Genomic DNA, 18,175 nt, shown 5'->3' with positions numbered 1-18,175 from the left:
CCATGGGGGACCCCTCTTACGAGGCTCTGCTAAAGCAGAGGTGGGGCATCTCCTTGGCTTAGGAGCGGTGGAAGTGGTGCCAGCGGAGTTCAAACGTAAGGGGTACTACTCTCACAAGTTCCTTACTTTGAAGGCCAAAGGGAGGCTCAGGCCCATCCTGGACCTGTGATGCCTGAACCACTACATGGTAAAGCTCAAGTTTCGCATGGTCTGTCTGGCCTCCATCATCCCCTCCCTGGATCCCGGGGACTGGTACGCCACCCTCGATCTGCAGGACGCATACTTCCACATTCATATATTCTAGGGGCACAGGTGCTTCCTCCGTTTCATGGTTGGGCAGGAGCACTACCAATTTATGGTCCTCCCATTTGACCTGTCCTCTGCTCTCAGGGTATTCAAAAAGTGCATGTCTGTGGTAGCGGCCTACCTCAAACTTTGTGGGGTCCAGATCTTTGCCTATCTGAATGACTGCCTGGTCAAGGGCAGTTCCCTGTCGCGGGTGTGGGATCACATGGCGCGCCTCCTATCCATGTGCGCCACCCTGGGTGAATGACACCAAGTCCACGTTAAACTCTGTGCTGTACCAGGATTATCGGGACACAACATCAGCCAGGGCCTCCCTTCCACCCTGAAAGGGCTCGTCAACACAGTCAGAAGGTTCCCCGTGATGACAGCCAGAGCATGTCTGCAGCTCCTGGGTGACATGTCGGCGTGCACATATGTGGTTCGCCACGCCAGACTCAGGATGAGGCCTCTCCAGGTCTGGTAGGCCTCGGTGTTCTCCCAGGCCAGATACAGGATGGACAAGGTCCTCACTGTGCCCGAGCCGGTGATCGCCTCCCTACAATGGTGCTCCACGGGGCCTTACCGGGGGCAGGCCCCGTCGGTGGAGCTGGTGTCCGACTCATTGGATCTGGGGTGGGGAGTACAAGTGGGGGACGTTCAGACCCAAGGTCTGTGGTCTGTGCAGGACCTTGCCCTGCATATAAACATCAAGATGCTCAGGGCGGTCTGGCTGGCGTATGCAGCCTTCCACTCCCACCTGGAGGGCAGAGTGGTCAGGGTTCTCATGGCCAACATGGCCTCAATGTTTTACATCAACCGGCGTGGTGGGGCCTGCTCCTCTGCCAGGAAGCCCTCAGGCTGTGGGACTTCTATATAGCCCATGACATTTGCCTACAGGCCTACCACCTACTGGGTGCCTGGAAATCACAGGCAGATCACCTGGGCCGAGACTTCTCTTGGTCCTACACCAGGAGGTGGTGTTCAGACATTTCCAAGAGTGGGGAACTCCCCAGCCACACCTGTTCACGAGCTGGTAGAACCACCGGTGTCCCCAGTTCTGCTGGGGGGGGGGGGGATGGGCGTGGGTGCTATCTCCGATGCCTTCTTCCTATCCTGGTCAGGCTAGCTTCTCAATGCCTTCCCCCAATCCCGCTGATTGGAAAAGATCAAGACTGAGAAGGGCCCGGGTCCTTCTGATTGCCCCAGCGTGGCCCAGGCAACATTGGTATGGGACTCTCACGAGCCTGGCAATCACCCTGCTGTGGCTGTTGTCTTCTCGCCCAGACCTGCTCTCCCAGGACCAGGGCCGCCTCCTCCACCCCAACCTGGCAGCACGGTATGGCTGCTCAATGGTTAGGCTGGGAGGAAAGGACATCCTTGGAAGGGCTTCAGCGCGTCCTCTTGGAAAGCAGGCAACCCTCCATGTGTCTGGCCTACTTGGCAAAGTGGTCTCAGTTTCACGGTGGGCAGCTGAGTGGGGTGTTTTCCCCCGTGGCTGCCCCGATCCAGCTCATTTTATACTACCTCCTTCACCTTAGAGCCCAGGGCCTGGTGTCCTTGTCCGTCAAGGTGCACTTGGCGGCCATATCAGCCTTTCATCCACCAGATCAGGGGCACATGGTATTCTCCCATGCTATAACTGGCCAGTTTTTTAAGGAGTTGGATTGTCTCTTCCCATATGGCACCTTATAGACTAACAGACGTTTTGGAGCATGAGCTTTCGTGGGTGAATACCCACTTCCTCAGATGCATGTAATGGAAATATCCAGGGGCAGGTATATATATGTGTGCTAGCAAGCAAGCTAGAGATAACGAGGTCAGTTCAATCAGGGAGGATGAGGCCCTGTTCTAGCAGTTGAGGTGTGAAAACCAAGAGAGGAGAAACTGGTTCTGTAATTGGCAAGCCATTCACAGTCTTTGTTCAATCCTGAGCTGATGGTGTCAAATTTGCAGATGAACTGAAGCTCAGCAGTTTCTCTTTGAAGTCTGGTCCTGAAGTTTTTTTGCTGCAGGATGGCCACCTTAAGGTCTGCTATAGTGTGGCCAGGGAGGTTGAAGTGCTCTCCTACAGGTTTTTGTATATTGCCATTCCTAATGTCTGATTTGTGTCCATTTATCCTTTTCCGTAGAGACTGTCCAGTTTGGCCGATGTACATAGCAGAGGGGCACTGCTGGCATATGATGGCGTATATTACATTGGTGGATGTGCAGGTGAATGAACCGGTGATGGTGTGGCTGATCTACATTCATTCACCTGCACATCCACCAATGTAATATACGCCATCATATGCCAGCAGTGCCCCTCTGCTATGTACATCGGCCAAACTGGACAGTCTCTACGGAAAAGGATAAATGGACACAAATCAGACATTAGGAATGGCAATATACAAAAACCTGTAGGAGAGCACTTCAACCTCCCTGGCCACACTATAGCAGACCTTAAGGTGGCCATCCTGCAGCAAAAAAACTTCAGGACCAGACTTCAAAGAGAAACTGCTGAGCTTCAGTTCATCTGCAAATTTGACACCATCAGCTCAGGATTGAACAAAGACTGTGAATGGCTTGCCAATTACAGAACCAGTTTCTCCTCTCTTGGTTTTCACACCTCAACTGCTAGAACAGGGCCTCATCCTCCCTGATTGAACTGACCTCGTTATCTCTAGCTTGCTTGCTAGCACACATATATATACCTGCCCCTGGATATTTCCATTACATGCATCTGAGGAAGTGGGTATTCACCCACGAAAGCTCATGCTCCAAAACGTCTGTTAGTCTATAAGGTGCCACAGGATTCTTTGCTGCTTTTACAGATCCAGACTAACACGGCTACCCTCTGATACTCTTCCCATATGTTAGGCCCCAGTCCCAGAGTGGGACCTGAACTTGGTGCTGGCCCAGTTGATGGGTCCCCCCTTTGAGCTGCTAGCTTCATGCTCCTGATTGCACCCCTCATGGAAGGTAGCCTTTCCTGGTGGTGATCACGTCAGCTAGACGAGTCTCGGATCTTAGAGCCCTGACCTCCGAGCCCCCATACGTGGTATTCCATAAGGCTAAGGCTCAGCTCCGCCCAGCTTCTTCGTTCCTACCAGAGGTGTTCACCGCCTACCACGTGGGTCAGGACATTTTCCTGTCAGTCCTCGGTCCAAGCCCCATGCGTCCAGTGAGGAGCGCTACTTGGCTTTTTACGTGGAACAGACTAAGCTGTTCAGAAAGTCTTCACAGCTGTTCATCGTCTTGGCTGAACACGAGGGGTCAGCCGATCTCAGCGACTCTCCAACTGGATCACCTTATGCATCTGTACCTGTTATGACCTGGTGGAAATCTCCTTGCCATCAATTGTGAGAGCACACTCGCCTAGGGTGCAGGCCTCATCAGCTGCCTTTTTAGCCCATGTCCCCATTCAGGGCATTTGCAGGGCTGCCACATGGTCTTCCGTTCACATGCTCACTGCGCATTATGCAATCGTCTCCCAGACGAGGGAAGACACTGGGTTTGGCAGAGCTGTTCTCCATCCCGAGAGTTTGTGAACTCCTACCCACCTCCAACAGATATAGCTTGGAATCACCTACTGTGGAATACACATGAGCAATCACTTGAAGAAGAAAAGACAGTTACCTTTTCCATAACTGGAGTTCTTCGAGATGTGTTGCTGATGTCTATTCCGCACCCTTCCCTCCTTCCCCTCTGTCAGAGTTGTCTGGCAAGAAGGAAATGAGGGTGGGGGGAGGGCACAGTGCCCCTTATACCGCACCATAGAGGCACCACTCTAGGGGTCGCTAGGTGTGCTCCCCTACGGGTACTGCTAAGGGAAAAACTTCTGGCACTGCTGCACTTGGCGAGCACACGTGCCTATTGTAGAATAGACATGAGCAACACATCTCGAAGAACACCAGTTACGGAAAAGGTAACTGTCTTTTCTGTTTCAGGAGCTCTCAACCAGGTGTACACATACCCTTGAGAGTATGCAGAGGTCTTTCGGGGGGTATCAACTCATCTTGCTATTAGTCTAGTTTTACAGTAGGCTACATAAAAATCACTAGCAGAGTCCATACAAACTAATATTTCATTTAGACAATGACTTGTTTGTACCGTTATATATATTATACACTGAAATGTAAGTACAATATTTATATTCCAATTGATTTATTTTATAATAATATGGTAAAAATGAGGACATACGCTATTTTTCTGAAATAGTGTGCTGTGACACTTTTTTGTATTTTATGTCTGATTTTTGTAAGCAAGTACCCTTGAAGTGAAGTGAAACGAGGTACGTAAGACAAATCAGACTCCTGAAAGAGGTACAGTAGTTTGGAAAGTTTACAAGCCGCTGTACTATTTCATGTGTCTATAACCATGCAACAGCTTCCACCAGTCTCATGCAAACAGGAGGACCTCTCACTTGAAAGGACAACTTGTTCTAAATGAATGTTAGTCACTTGTTTTGTTTCTAACAAATAAGATTATAAACTGAGCCACAATTCTATACCCAACTCAGATTTCTTTGATATAGACAGCTGCCTGCCAAAGCCTTAAGGGAAGGTGGAGATGTGAAATTACAAATAAGAGTTGGCTTGAGAGCTAGAGTAACTCAGTTTCTTTCACTTTTGATAAGTAAATAAAACAATTAATATTTCTTACAGTACAGATTGACTATTTAAATCTGTGCTTTTACGATTTATGCCAATATCGAGGGCCACCTGCTGCTCTATTACATTAACATCACATAGATGGTTCCCGAAACACATCTTTAGTTTTAAACTTTTACATGTTCTAACAATTTTGACTTCAAATCACCGTGTACTTTTTTTATCTTAGTTTTTCACTTAACCTGTATAAAGTAACTGGACAGTTCCCTTGGAGCTCCCTTCGTGAGACTGACAGAGGAGTATCAACAGAATTTAATGTAAGCACAATAGCACCTCCCTTTGCCTGTTTCACTGCAAGAAGTTATGGAGTTGAAACATCATTTAGATGTACTCGGTTCAAGGCGTATTTGTATAGCTTTTATTCTTTTCTGTAGATTTCTAAAATACATATGACAATGATCGTTTTGCCTTAACATGAATGATGACAACAATGCTTTTTAATCCTTTTGATAGATTGTATTACTTGGAATTGAATCTCACTTCACCTGTAGCAAAAACAAATTAAGTTTTTCATCTTACAAAACTGTTAGCTCTAAAGATGTCCTCATATCAGAGAAGTGTCTACCTGCTTTCCTGCGGCACTGGATCCGCATAATTCAAAATGTGTTTCATTTGGGAGAAGATTCATTAATGTTTGTCCATTCATAAAGAGATGAATTCTCTTGGCTTATAGAATTACATTACTCTGATGGGGAAGAATGACTTGCTTTCCCACATCCAGTATAGCAACTTGGAAAGGGTAAACGTACCCATCTCCTCCGCACAGAAATGAGGTATTAGTAATGAAAATTTGTGAGGAAAATGTTTTATATTTGTACCTTGTAACACTTCCTGTATTGTTCAAATGTCTTTATTTGTAGTTTCCCATATGGAAGACCAATCATACGCTGAAGTGGGAAGGTGTTTGGAGAGAGCTTGGCTCTCTTGCAAGAACAGCCTCCTTTTCTGTTCGAGAAGAAAGTGGACACTCTCTTAAATCGTCTCTCTCTGTAAGGCTTTTTCATATCGTAAATGGTATACACATGCTTTTGAATGCTATAGGAATTGTGAATGTTGCCTAAAGAGCGCTCTCTGCTAGTAATGCCCGAAACATTAATAATCATTACAGGCCATGTGTTTGGTGCTCAGATAACTACTGCGTAGTGTGACTCCTCTCAACAGATCACCCAGCAGGTCACTAAACAAAGTACTTATCCTCAGTCGCCACTGGTTTTTGCATGGCTGGAGGGAAGGTTGGCTCCCTCCTCCTCCTCCTGCAGAGCTCCATGGGGGAGATTCCTTTCCCTTCTTCCCCCATCTTTTTCTGAAAAGCTGCTGAACACAATAGAAGAGAGGGTTCCTTCTTCCGTCCTACAGAGCTCCCCTCTTAGTGAGGCAGAGCTCCTGTGTTGCTTGTAAGCATTGTATCACCACAGCAATTTGCAGTCTTTGATTTTAACTCACAAAATGCAGGATCATGAGTGGATTTGAAAAGGGTTGTCATTATGACCAAGTAATTTCTGCTGGGGTATTGTAGCCACATTTCTGGGGCCTACCATAGCCAACAGAGTAGATGCATCTTTGATGAAGCCTGTTAAGACAGAATTGGGTTATTCTATAGGCACATGGTCCTCTCTTAGCTCTCCAATCCGTGTAGATGATTTAGCTATAACCTGAGAGTGCTACTTGTCTCCCAGCATGTGCCTAGTTTCCGATGACAAATAACTCATCCTTTGCTTAAAATATATCTAGCATCTTGTACCAGTTAAATAACTCTGTGTCTTTTTAGCACACCATGGTAATCGATTCTCGGAACTCTTCAATCCTGCCTAGACGGGGTGCTTTGCTGAAAATTAATCAGGTAGTGTTGACTACAATAGTAAACGTGTGCAACAGGTGTTGGTTTTTCTGGTTGATATTGCTCATTTCTGAGTTTATATATTTTAAGCAAGAATAAATTGAATATAAGAAAATCCATTCAAAATAGTTTTGTGTTCACTTTTTGGCACCAGTGTATATTTTTAAATCACTAATTCTCTTTATAGAAGCAGATATAAATATGAAAATAAACAATATCATTGCAAAACAGTCTTAAACTATTGGCATTAAATTCTTTGGTTAAAAAATACTATCACATGCCAAAACTGTATCGGGGGAAAATAGACAATATTTTGTACCATCGTGTCCTAATGTTGCTAGACTATGTAGCTATTCATGAGTTTTAAAGTTCATTGTACTAAAATGGTGTGCACTGTCCAGTTGCCTTTCAGATATTTTAAAACAATTAGCTTCCCAGATGTATGCGTTAACAATTAGATCATACGGTGGATTGAAATGTCATCCTCCCTTCCAGCAAAGTCTGGAAGTGCTACAACAGCAACTTGGCTCAAATAAGAGCAAGACTGAACAACTTCTTGTTTATTCCTCCAAAGCAAAGATGGTGGCTATGATTTGGGGCCTTAACAGAGAAAGGAGTGGAGGGTGTACAGTGGGGGAAATGGGGATTCTTTCAAGGATATATATGTGATAAAGTGCATGCTGTGAACAAGATTACTAAACTATTGATTATTGCCAAACATTTGTTAGATGTTCAAAACAAAATATCCTGTTTTGCTGCTTGTATTCTATACTTTTACCCATATTTTAGTATAATGCAACTCAACTTTTATAGTCTTCTCTTATATTTTACTAACTGAAATGTTAGCATCTCCTGGAAAAAGCTTCAGCTGTTTGATATTAGATGTCAAACACTGTAGCCCCATTCAACCAAGCTCTTGTTCACAACAAGTGGTGTAGAAAGGGTTAGTCATATTTAACATCTCTGGTAAGAAAGTGTGGTTGACCTTGCATTTCTCTGGGGCTCAGCTGTGCTTTTTCACAGGTGTTGAATTTGGTTGTCCCATCACACCAATGTGGAAACTGCTGTTGCCTAGATAGAGAATACTGCTAATGGTGACACAGCCTTAGATGAATTATGTTAGGAAGGGAGGGAGTCTCTAAAATATGCATGTTTGTGGTGTCTTAAAAGTTTGTTTTTTTTTCCAGGAGCTAGCTGGCTACTCAGGTGGAGATGTGGCCTTTCTAAAAGAGGACTTTGAGCTTCAGCTGAATAAGCAACTTTTATGGGATTCAGTAAGTTATTTAAACACTTTCAGTTCTCTTGCTAACGTAACAAATAGAGTGATTTGAATGTTTCTCATGATCCTTTTTCATCATGCCTTCAAAAAGGTTTTACTGATTAAAGCTAGATGCGTAGATACTTTGATTTGCCTTAGAATTAATATACAGTATATTATTTTCTCACTGGATGAATCTCCTCTTTTTATGTGACACTTCTGCATCTGTCATAGAAATTTGGAAGGTAGACTTTTTGAAGAGAAGGGATAACTCAAACAATTAGGTGTGAGAAATGTTTTCCCTTAAAAAGGAATTCAGCTTGACATATCTATATTGTGTGGATCTTCTGTCCATTGATACTGGCTGGTTGCTGTTACTAGCTTTCTCATTGATGGTTGGACCCCTTAGCTCATCTTCTTCACTTGATTATAAATCATCTTGTCAGTCCTGCCTGCCTACATTTTAGTTATACACTGTTTTTTTGTTTGATTATAATAGTACTATGAATTCATGATTATGTACCTGTTATCACCATTATTATCTTCATGTTTTTGTTATCTTCTATATAAAACTATTGACAGTGAACTGGAAAGCTAACATCAGAATTGTGCTAACATTATATGTTGAAGCCTCCACATACCAAGCTGTGGAGAGCATTAAGCACACAAACACATATGAATTTATCTGTTAAAAACCTCTCTTTATGATCTCTCGTTCTGTTCTCTTGAGTCCACTGCAGATGTCCCAGAATGATGGATAGATACCAGAAGTTTCATGCTTACGCTGATTTTTCTTACATCCAGCACCTTGGAATTTATCATTGTGTGGTATCTTTAGTGGATAAATTTGAATGTAGTTGTCCCCAGCCCCTTATTTTTAATAACTTTAGCACAATATTTTGCTCTAAAGCTTTTTTCATACTTTCACTCATATGATAGAAATGATGAATTTTAAGGTGAAACACTAAACACTTTACTATCTGAGGGCAATGGTAGCAGAAAGGTAGTACGCTTTCAACCTATGAGTAGAGGACAGCTCATTGCATCATTCTCCACTGACCCACTGGTTGTCTTTAAGTGGAGCAATGTTACTGATTTTGGAAGAGGTCCCTCTTTGGTTAAAAGAAATCTCTGCGGTCAGGCATGTTAGGGTGTAAAGGAGACAATATACCATGAAAAACAAATGAAGGCATCTTCTATGCTTCAAACGTGAGTCAGTACAAGAGGAGGCCCTCGCTTTGGGGAAGGAGGATGAACTTTTTGAGATAACACAAGGTTCAACCAAAAAAGCTTTCAGGAAACCATTAATGTGCTATCAGATGATTTTTAGGAGGTTCAATTAAATCACATGCTGTTTTGATTGTGATAGAGCACTATTGGAGTTACTTTAGTAGTGCTGCTGTATAATCAGCTTGCTTGTCTGTATCAAGGTGTGACTGAAAACAGATGGGCAGTGGAGGGCAAATGGTACTGTTTGGGGGCTTTCAAGGCAGTATGTTCAGTTTTTAACCCTGTATCTCCCATTAAATAAGAAATTAAAAGGCAATGTATAACAAATGGAAAAAGGGGAAATAGAGCAATTAGAATACATTAGAAGTTGTGAACTGCAGAAAATGGATAAGGAAAGCTTAACACATCAGGAAAAAGTCAATGGGTGGCAGGGCTCAGGACAATAAAGGAAGAGGTTTTAAGTATATTAGGAACAGAAGAAACCTAGCAGTGGTGAAGGCTCACTGCTAGATGGAGATGGTAGAATTGTTAATAATAGTGAAGATAAGGCAGAAGTGCTTAGTAAATATTTTTTCTGTACTTGGAAAGAATGAGGATGATATACGTGTATCATATGAAAATGAAGTACTTTCCAGCTCATTAGTAATTAAAGAGGATGTTAAATATAATCTATGAGGAATAAATATTTTTAAATTAGCTGGTCTGGATAACTTGCATCCAGTAGTCCTTAAAAGAATTGGCTGAGCAGATCTCTGAACCACTCACGTTAATTTTTAATAAATCTTGAATACCAGTCATTTCAGATGGCGGGAACAATGCTAATTTTGTGCCAATATTAAAAAAAGGCAAGCAGGATGACCCAGGTAACTATAGGCCAATTAACCTTAAATCAGTCCTAGGCAAAATAATGGAATAACTGATTGTGAAATTAACTGATGAAGAATTAAAGGATAGAATATAATTAATGCTAGTCAGTATGGCTTTATGGAAAAAAGGTCAGACAAACCTGATTTCATTCTTTGTTGAGATGACAAGTTTTGCTCATAAAAGTAACTGCATAGATGTAATAGACTGTTGTAACATGTTTGATTTAGTACCACATGATATTATGGTTTAAAAAATTTGCATTATGTAATATGATTAAAAAATTAACATTACACTGTATCAGTAGACCCCTTGTTAAATGGATTCAAAACTGGCTGCCTCACATTTCAAAAAGTTGTTGTCAAAGAGGACGCATAACTGAATTGGGGTGTTTCTACTAGGGGTGGTCCTCAGAGATCAGTACTAAGCCTGACAGTATTCAACCCTTTCATCAATGATCTGGAAGTGTAAATTTGAAATCACTGCTGATATAATTTATGGATAACACAGATTGACACACTGGTAAATAATGATGGGAGCAGTGCAATCATACAGAGCATCTGGATTGCTTGGTAAACTGGGCCAGTTCAAAGAAAATGCATTTCAATATGGCTAAGTGCAAAGTTATACATCTAGAAATTAGGAATGCAGTCCATACTTACAGAATGGGAGACTGTCCTGCAAAGGAATAACTCTGAAAAGGATTTATGGGTCATAGTGGACATGCGCCCAGTGCAATGTTGTGGCAAAAAGGGCAAATGTGATCTTTGGATATCTAAACAGGAGAGTAGTGAATAGGAATAGGGAGATGATTTTATCTCTGTAAATGGTATTGGTGAAATCAATACTAGAATACTGCACACAGTGCTGGTATCCACTTTAAAAAACATGTTGAAAAATTGGAGAAGGTGCAAAAAAGAACCATAAGAATTATTAGAGGGCTGGAGAAAATAACTTGGAGTGACATAAAGAGCTCAATTTGTTTAGCTTATCAAAAAGAAGAGTGAGTGGTAACTTGATTATAGAATATAAGTACTTTATGGGATGAAATACCAGGTACTAAAGGGCTCTTTAATCTAGCAGAGAGAGACAACAAGAACCAGTAGCTGGAAGTGGAAACCAAACACATTCAAATTAGAAATAAGGCATGATTTTTAACATTTGGTGTGAACAGCCACTGGGAGAAACGAACCAGGGAAATGGTGGATTCTTTATTTCTTGATGTCTTCAGATCAAAACTGAATGCCTTTCTAGAAGATATGCTTTAGTCATACAGAAGTTGTAGAGCTCTAACACTGCTTCTTTGTTGCTGTTGCTTGCTGCATTCTACTAGTCCATTGACTTACAGGACGTTAAACTTTTGAGTAGGTTTAACATAAAATGCATTTCAGCAGTGCACACGTGGCTCTGAATTGCTGTCTCCATTAATAATTCTGGGCCAGTTTCTGTCACCCATACTCATTCAGAACAGTAATTCGCAAATAGTGCCACTGTAGAACTGGTTAAAGTGTGATTCAGTGTAAGAATTTGGCCTTCTATGTTTAGGTTGTGTGTACTGGGAGCGTGTGTATCTACAGTTAAAACTATAGCTCTTTTTTTTTTTTTTTTTTAAAGTTGACTATATATAGATTTTTATAGTCTTGGGACACCCAGCTGTCCAACTGCATTTTCCTTCTATTTTGTACACACCGTGCAGGCTACTAGTACAGTTTATTATTGTGATTTGATTACCAGTAAATATACCCAATATGTTATGCTATGTAGGCTAGTAGATGGGTGTTTTTTTAAATTACAGGGGCCTTATAGCTTCCATTTTTAATAGGTGTTCTCTAGGGATAAAGTGTGTTCTTATGTTGAAATCACAGGGAGCAACTAGTGTCAATGGTTTTTTATTTTGGGGAAAAGCATAAGAGTCAGGATATGAAAATGGCTGAGAGAGTGGGAGACAGACTTTCAACTTTTCAAATTGAAAAATAGCACGATACTTCAACAATTGTTTTTGATAATGTAACACTATATGCTTTAGAAAGAGGGCAGCAGTGGCCAACAGTTCTTCTGAAAATACATTTGTTAGAGATTAGATAATATTTTCACTTCAAGGTCCCAGAGACACAGACAAGGTTTTCATCTTGAGGCTAAAAGACCAAAAACATCAAGACACTTGATCACGGCCTTGGATAAGCCAAAAGACTACTGACACTAGATCTTAGCTCATAGAGAGCCGAGAAGCTACATACAAGCATATTCTGATCTTGCATAGCTCCTTGTAAAGCCAGTGGGAGCTCTGCATGTGTCTTGAATGGCAGAATTTGACCAATACTGTTATACAGTGTCTGAATAATACACAACTTTAAAAAACAAATTTGCTTTTTTCCTGAGGTTTTGTCTACAACTCTCTGGGGTGGAATGTTGGTTCCTATGGGAGATAAGCCCTCCAGTATTGCTGATAGGCAAGTAATGCATTTAATTCTCATTGTCCTGTTTGACTCTCTCTTCATTGTTTTCTGTAAACTCAGACAATATGCTATGAAAACTGCATAGGTGCTGTTTCTTTTGCATTAAGAAAGGGAGGGAGGTTTATTTATTTTAGTTTTAGTTATGGGTACTAAACCAGACAAGATCCCATTTAATTTGAGCACCACATTAACATTTCAAGCAAACCTCATATTTATTATTTCCATAATAAAGGTTGCTATATAAACTTGCAGTAGTTGCCATTAAATAGCAAATATGTGTCACCTTCAGTAGTTAAATTTACCACATTTGCAAAATTACCCATTGTAAGTTTAGGAAATATTGCAGAGAAGGTAAATACCCTCAAGTGGCAAGCCCGTTCTGGTAAAGTTGGTGTATTCTAGCTTGGACTTTAGAATACAAACATTTGTTAAAGATCTGTAACAGTAAATATTTAGACTGATATTTGTAAATAATATTCCTCTGAATTGCTTTAACTGTAAACAGTGTTTAGATGTTGTGTTATAGGTACGGATAGAAAATATTAAGACAGTTGGAGCTTGCAGAATCCTGAACTCAGTTCTCAGTATTTCTCTTCCAATGGGGTGGGTACCACCAGCACCTAACCCTGTAAAGGAACTGCATTTCTTACACTGATTGTGACATCAGGTATAGCAAAGGAAATGCAGACCCCTGTATTTTGGGCTTGGTAGGTAAAGATTTTTTTTTAAATAATTTTAAAATGCTTTTTTTTTTAATTTAAGTAAGCCTAAATATATTGTCCTATTGATTTGAGTTATTTACAGCTCTTGTAATTTTTTAAAAATATTTCACTTGTAAAAAAGTTTCCTGTAATTCTGAATATAAATTTCAAAGAATTGATAAGTGTATATTTTACAATTTAACTAGAACACTTTTACTAAGGATTATTTATTTGATTAAAAATGACTTTGTTCATTAGGTTTTACCTTGGTGGACCAACGAGTGTGCGTGGATTCAGTATGTACAGCATTGGACCCCAAAGCGAAGGTCTGAGACTCGTAAATCCCAATCTGATATCAACACAATAATATTAATCATTTTTAAGGCTAGAGTTTGTATCTGTTACTTATTAAGATTTAAAATAACTGGAAACTGCTCTGCCTCTGGCATTCTCTCAGAACGGGTGGGTATAATCCCACAGGTCTGAGAAGTTTTAGGTGTCTTTGATTTCGTGTTATGTTATTGATTCACCATGGAACAAAGACAGTAACTCTCAATTATATTTTTAGACTAGTTTATACTTCTTCTAAACTGACTCTGTGTGTAGGCTTGTTTAGGCTATTGTATCTTTACTCCTTACACATTCTTCTCTAAGCTCTCTCATTTCTATAGGAATACTTAAAACTTGCCAATATCCGTCAAAGGGTATTAAAATAGTGTGTCTGTATGGCTAGTACTAAAGCTAGTTCCAGCTGAGGCAGAGCTAATACTGCTTCAGTAGCCCTGCTTCTTTCTTAAGATATCATTGCAAGAGACAGGGCTAACAAAATGTCTTTGACCTTCAAGAGCCTCATCTGAATTTACTGATCTTTGAAATCTAGGTCACTTCTGTAAACAGTCTCCAGTGAGTAACCTTGATTTTTTTGCAAACTACCTTCTAAGATTTAAAAAAACATGGTTATGGTAGTGATCATACTGAATCTATATTTGGAACAGCATATGCTCATGTTGTTTATATATAAAACAATGGGGTTTGTATAGCAGAGAGAGTATAAACTGGGAGAGGGATTTGAGAGCCAGGGGCACTCTCAGTTCTTTTCCTTGCTCTACTACTGACTTCATGTGACTGTAAGTTAGTCACTCAATCATATCATTTCCCTTTCTTTAAAACGGGGATACCTGTTTCAGAGGTGTAGAGTAGGTAGACTATGCTGAATACCTAATGGGTCCCTGCTTCCAAGAGTTAGTCTGAAGGCAGAGATAAAGGAAGAGCACTGAGGAGAATTAAGTGTTAAGTGTTAGTTTGTCCTTGTTGGAGGTGGGAACGGGGAGAGTTGGAAACCTCTGCTAAGTGGGGTGTAGCTATATAAAGCAATTTAGGAAGTTCCTCCTGTATCGTTTGTAGAAAAGTTTCCTTTTGGTGTATTCCATGTTTAATGCTGTCTTTGTGATGTTTTCCTTGTGTAGGTGATTACCTTGGAGGAGAAGCCTATTGGGCTGGGGGCCTGCACTTGTACACACCTCTCCCTTTTCAGCCAGGTCGGGGGGGATTTGGAGACCTCTTTAGAACACACTTCTTCCTCAATGCCGGAAACCTCTGCAATCTTAACTACAGTAAGAAGCAAGATACTTGTAAACCATTGCAACCTGATCCTCCAAGGCCAAAGAGCATAATAAAGTTGTTAGATATTTGTTTACTCAAAGCTATTAGTTTACAGCATATAATTTAGTGGGCCAATAAAAGGCAATTTTTGGTAGCCCACATATTTGACAGATCATCAGGTAGAACGGTAACTTTAGTAAACTTCTGTCTACAGCACTTGGTTTTAAAGCCTGTTGGGCCAGGAACTTTTCAATTTGCAGAAGCGGTGGGCGGAAGTTGACTTGTGGTATTTCCATATGTTTATTTGTTCACCTTCTGGTGTGCTTGCTTAAGGGCTGGTCTGCACTATGCAGTTAGGTCGACATAAGGCACCTAATTATGTCAGTGTCTACACTGTGGCTTTCATCCTGCCAATATAAGTGCCCTACTACACCGACATAGTAACTCCATGTCCATGAGAAGTGTAGAGCTTATGTCAGTGTAGTTAGGGCAACACAGTGTCTGTGTAGACACTGCTTTACTTAGATCGCTGTTGGCTGTCTTGTCAGTTTCTGGGCTGGTGCCATGAAACTGACAAGGCTGTCCAGCTCCCAGCAGGGATTGAAGCCCAAGTGGCTTCCCCCTACTGCTGGAGAGGAACTAGGAGCAGAGTGGGGTTGGCAGCCCACTGGGAGCCTGTGGAGCAGCCACCCGAGCTGAAAGACTGGACTCTCCGCTCCCCACACTCCGCCTCTTAGGTCGGTGGAAGCACTCGTGGTGAGGATGTGCACCACCGATCCAGGGAGGGTAATGGGGGCATGCACCAATGCTGTAATAATTGCAGTATCTGTAATAGGTTGACTTACCTTTCTAGTGAAGATATACCCTTACTGCCTGTTATCCCAGGCAGCCTACTCTGAAGAGGGTTTGCCTGCAAACCGAAGAATCAAACTTGAATTCTATGCTCAGATTAATTAAAAAGTAGTAGTACCATAGCATGTCCAAGGGTGCAATAACTAATTCAATTATCCCCTTTTCCCCCACTTTATTCTGTCAGCTTCCTTTTCTTCCAAAGTCTCTTCCACTATTTTGCTGGAGATAGTGGGTGAGCACTAATATTGTAGTGATATGTGTTACCTATGTAGCTTGAAGTAAGAGGTGAATTAACTCATGCAATGAAGGTTCATTTTATATACAGCTGAGCAGCATAGGAATCTGATTTCAATAAGTTTCTCCTAATTTTAAGATGCTAATGCTCTCTCTAATACTGGGTACCATAACCATGGAAATTAGAAAGTTGCTCTTAAACATCAGAAAGGAAGTGCACAGAGTAGTGATTCCTGAATCTGAGATGCTGAGGATCCATGGGAATTGTAGACAGTTTGTTTGTAGCGGATGTTCCAAAATGCTAGGTATACTGGCCCTGAAAGTGTAGGTGGCTCTTGAACTTCTTGATGGTGTGGTTTGATTTCCAATTTCCAAATGTTTCTTTTGCTTCTCAGGTGAAGGTCCCAAAGCTCATCTCCGGAAGCTGGCTGAGTTCATCCGATGGTCTTACGGTGCTGGAATAGTGCTCAGACTTGGAAACATTGCTAGATTAGAACTTAACTACTGTATCCCTATGGGAGTACAGAGTGGTGACAGGTTTGTGCTTTTATAGTTTATTTTATAATTAATTTTTAAGAGTACCTAGAATCTTATTAGTCTGCTTCAGTGAGAATTTTAGTCTTTTGTTTGTTCTTTATTTATTTATTCCTTGGAGATTTCTCAGCACTGAAGCACATTTCTTTTAGCCAACTTTCCACGTTGGTTTCAAAAGTGCTTCTCAATTTAGAACCATTTATATCTCAGGTTTCAAAGTTCACTGAACTTTGAGTTCAGCTGTCGAAATTGTATGAATAAAAGTGTCAGGTTCTATTTCTTTCCAATAAGGAAATACAGACTGAAATAGCTGATGATGTTTTTCCTTATCCATCCCAAAAATTTTAAAAGGTTACCAAATATAGAATTTCACACCTGGAAAAAGTGAGCTTTTTAGAAAGTTAGACATTGATAATGGGAGGACGGGGTTACGTTGCATTTTTCAGCCTGCTGTGACTTTATCTACCAAGTAAATGGTATAATTCCCACTTGGAAAGCTTCAGTGGGAATACAGTTTCAGAATTTGCAAATAGACTTTTGCTGACCGCAGGTTTTATTTTCTGAGTTGTTGACATAGTTAAGATGGATCCTTAAAGTTTTATAATGCCAAATTCTGTTACTTCATTGGGCCTAGAGATGGTGTGAGAGAGTGCAGAATTTGGCCTGTAATCTTCCATTACCAATAGGCCAAAAAGCATGGAAAATTGTTAGCGGAGCCTTTTTTCCTCAAAATATATTTGAATTGTAATTTTCCAAGGATTAAAAATAGTGACAATCAGAGGGGGAGGGAACTGTCCAAAGAGAAACAAATACCTTCTGTATCACGCTAATACAAATGTATTGCCTTTTTCTTTCAGGATATGTGATGGTGTCCAGTTTGGAGCTGGAATAAGATTTCTATAATATTACAGAAAAACTTCACACTTCTGTCAAAAAAGAGAGCACTTGAATAAAATATGGCTCACAGTGATTCCAGGTTTTTTTTTTCTTGAAGTATAAATATGCCTTTGAGTGATTAACCTCTCAGACTTCACAGAAAACTACATTAAAGAATTATGCTGGAAAGGTGCACTGTACCTCTGCTTTTTATCAAAGGCAAGTGGACTCTTTCATGGGATTTTAAAACTATTTTAACTTTTACTGAGGCTGTTGATACTTAAAATAAAAAAAAAGTATATTGGAAACCAGTGCTGGGGTAACTCCACAGCATTATAATTGTCAGTGGGCCTCTTGTATCCTAAAACCCTAACCTTCTCAAGTGCAAGCCAAACAGATGTTTAGGATGGCCCTGCTATATACATTTAAATGTTAATACAGTGGGATATTCTTTGTCTGTACTTACATTATGCCAAGTTGGATGAACAGAGAGGATGCTGTGAAAAATTCCAGTATCAAGCACTTTTCAGTGTGTAACAAGCATAATGGTTATACCTGCAGGAAATTACTCAGCTAAAAATACTGGTTTTGAAAGTTGTAGAATGAGCTGTACTGAAAATTGAACCCTAAAAACTTTGCCTGCCCTTTTCAAAAATTTGAACCCAACTGTCCTGAATGAATGAATAGTAAAATTCAAAGAATAGTTAGTAGACATCCTTGATTCAGAAACAGCCGATTTGTCAGACTCTCAGGGAAGCAGGCAGTTAAAATACTTTGTCATATTGTACTGTAGACAA

General features: G+C 40.9%; 1 protein-coding gene across 1 annotated transcript in view; it reads left to right on the top strand.

Moving 5' to 3' along the window:
• Positions 1-17,472, top strand: part of SAMM50 (SAMM50 sorting and assembly machinery component) — a 39,571-nt gene extending 22,099 nt beyond the window's left edge. The window contains exons 7-15 of the mRNA XM_030539969.1: positions 5,104-5,191; positions 5,795-5,923; positions 6,703-6,774; positions 7,959-8,045; positions 12,503-12,573; positions 13,539-13,606; positions 14,747-14,893; positions 16,364-16,505; positions 17,360-17,472. Of these exons, the coding sequence (XP_030395829.1) occupies positions 5,104-5,191; positions 5,795-5,923; positions 6,703-6,774; positions 7,959-8,045; positions 12,503-12,573; positions 13,539-13,606; positions 14,747-14,893; positions 16,364-16,505; positions 17,360-17,405 (850 nt within the window). The 3' untranslated portion in view covers positions 17,406-17,472. The remainder of the gene's footprint in view (positions 1-5,103; positions 5,192-5,794; positions 5,924-6,702; positions 6,775-7,958; positions 8,046-12,502; positions 12,574-13,538; positions 13,607-14,746; positions 14,894-16,363; positions 16,506-17,359) is intronic.
• Positions 17,473-18,175: the final 703 nt, after the last annotated feature.

The sequence above is a fragment of the Gopherus evgoodei genome, chromosome 1 (assembly GCF_007399415.2).
Source record: "Gopherus evgoodei ecotype Sinaloan lineage chromosome 1, rGopEvg1_v1.p, whole genome shotgun sequence".
In the NCBI taxonomy this organism is placed as follows: Eukaryota; Metazoa; Chordata; order Testudines; family Testudinidae; genus Gopherus; species Gopherus evgoodei.
Note: the sequence above shows the minus strand (reverse complement) of the source record. Positions and strands in the feature narration are given on the sequence as shown.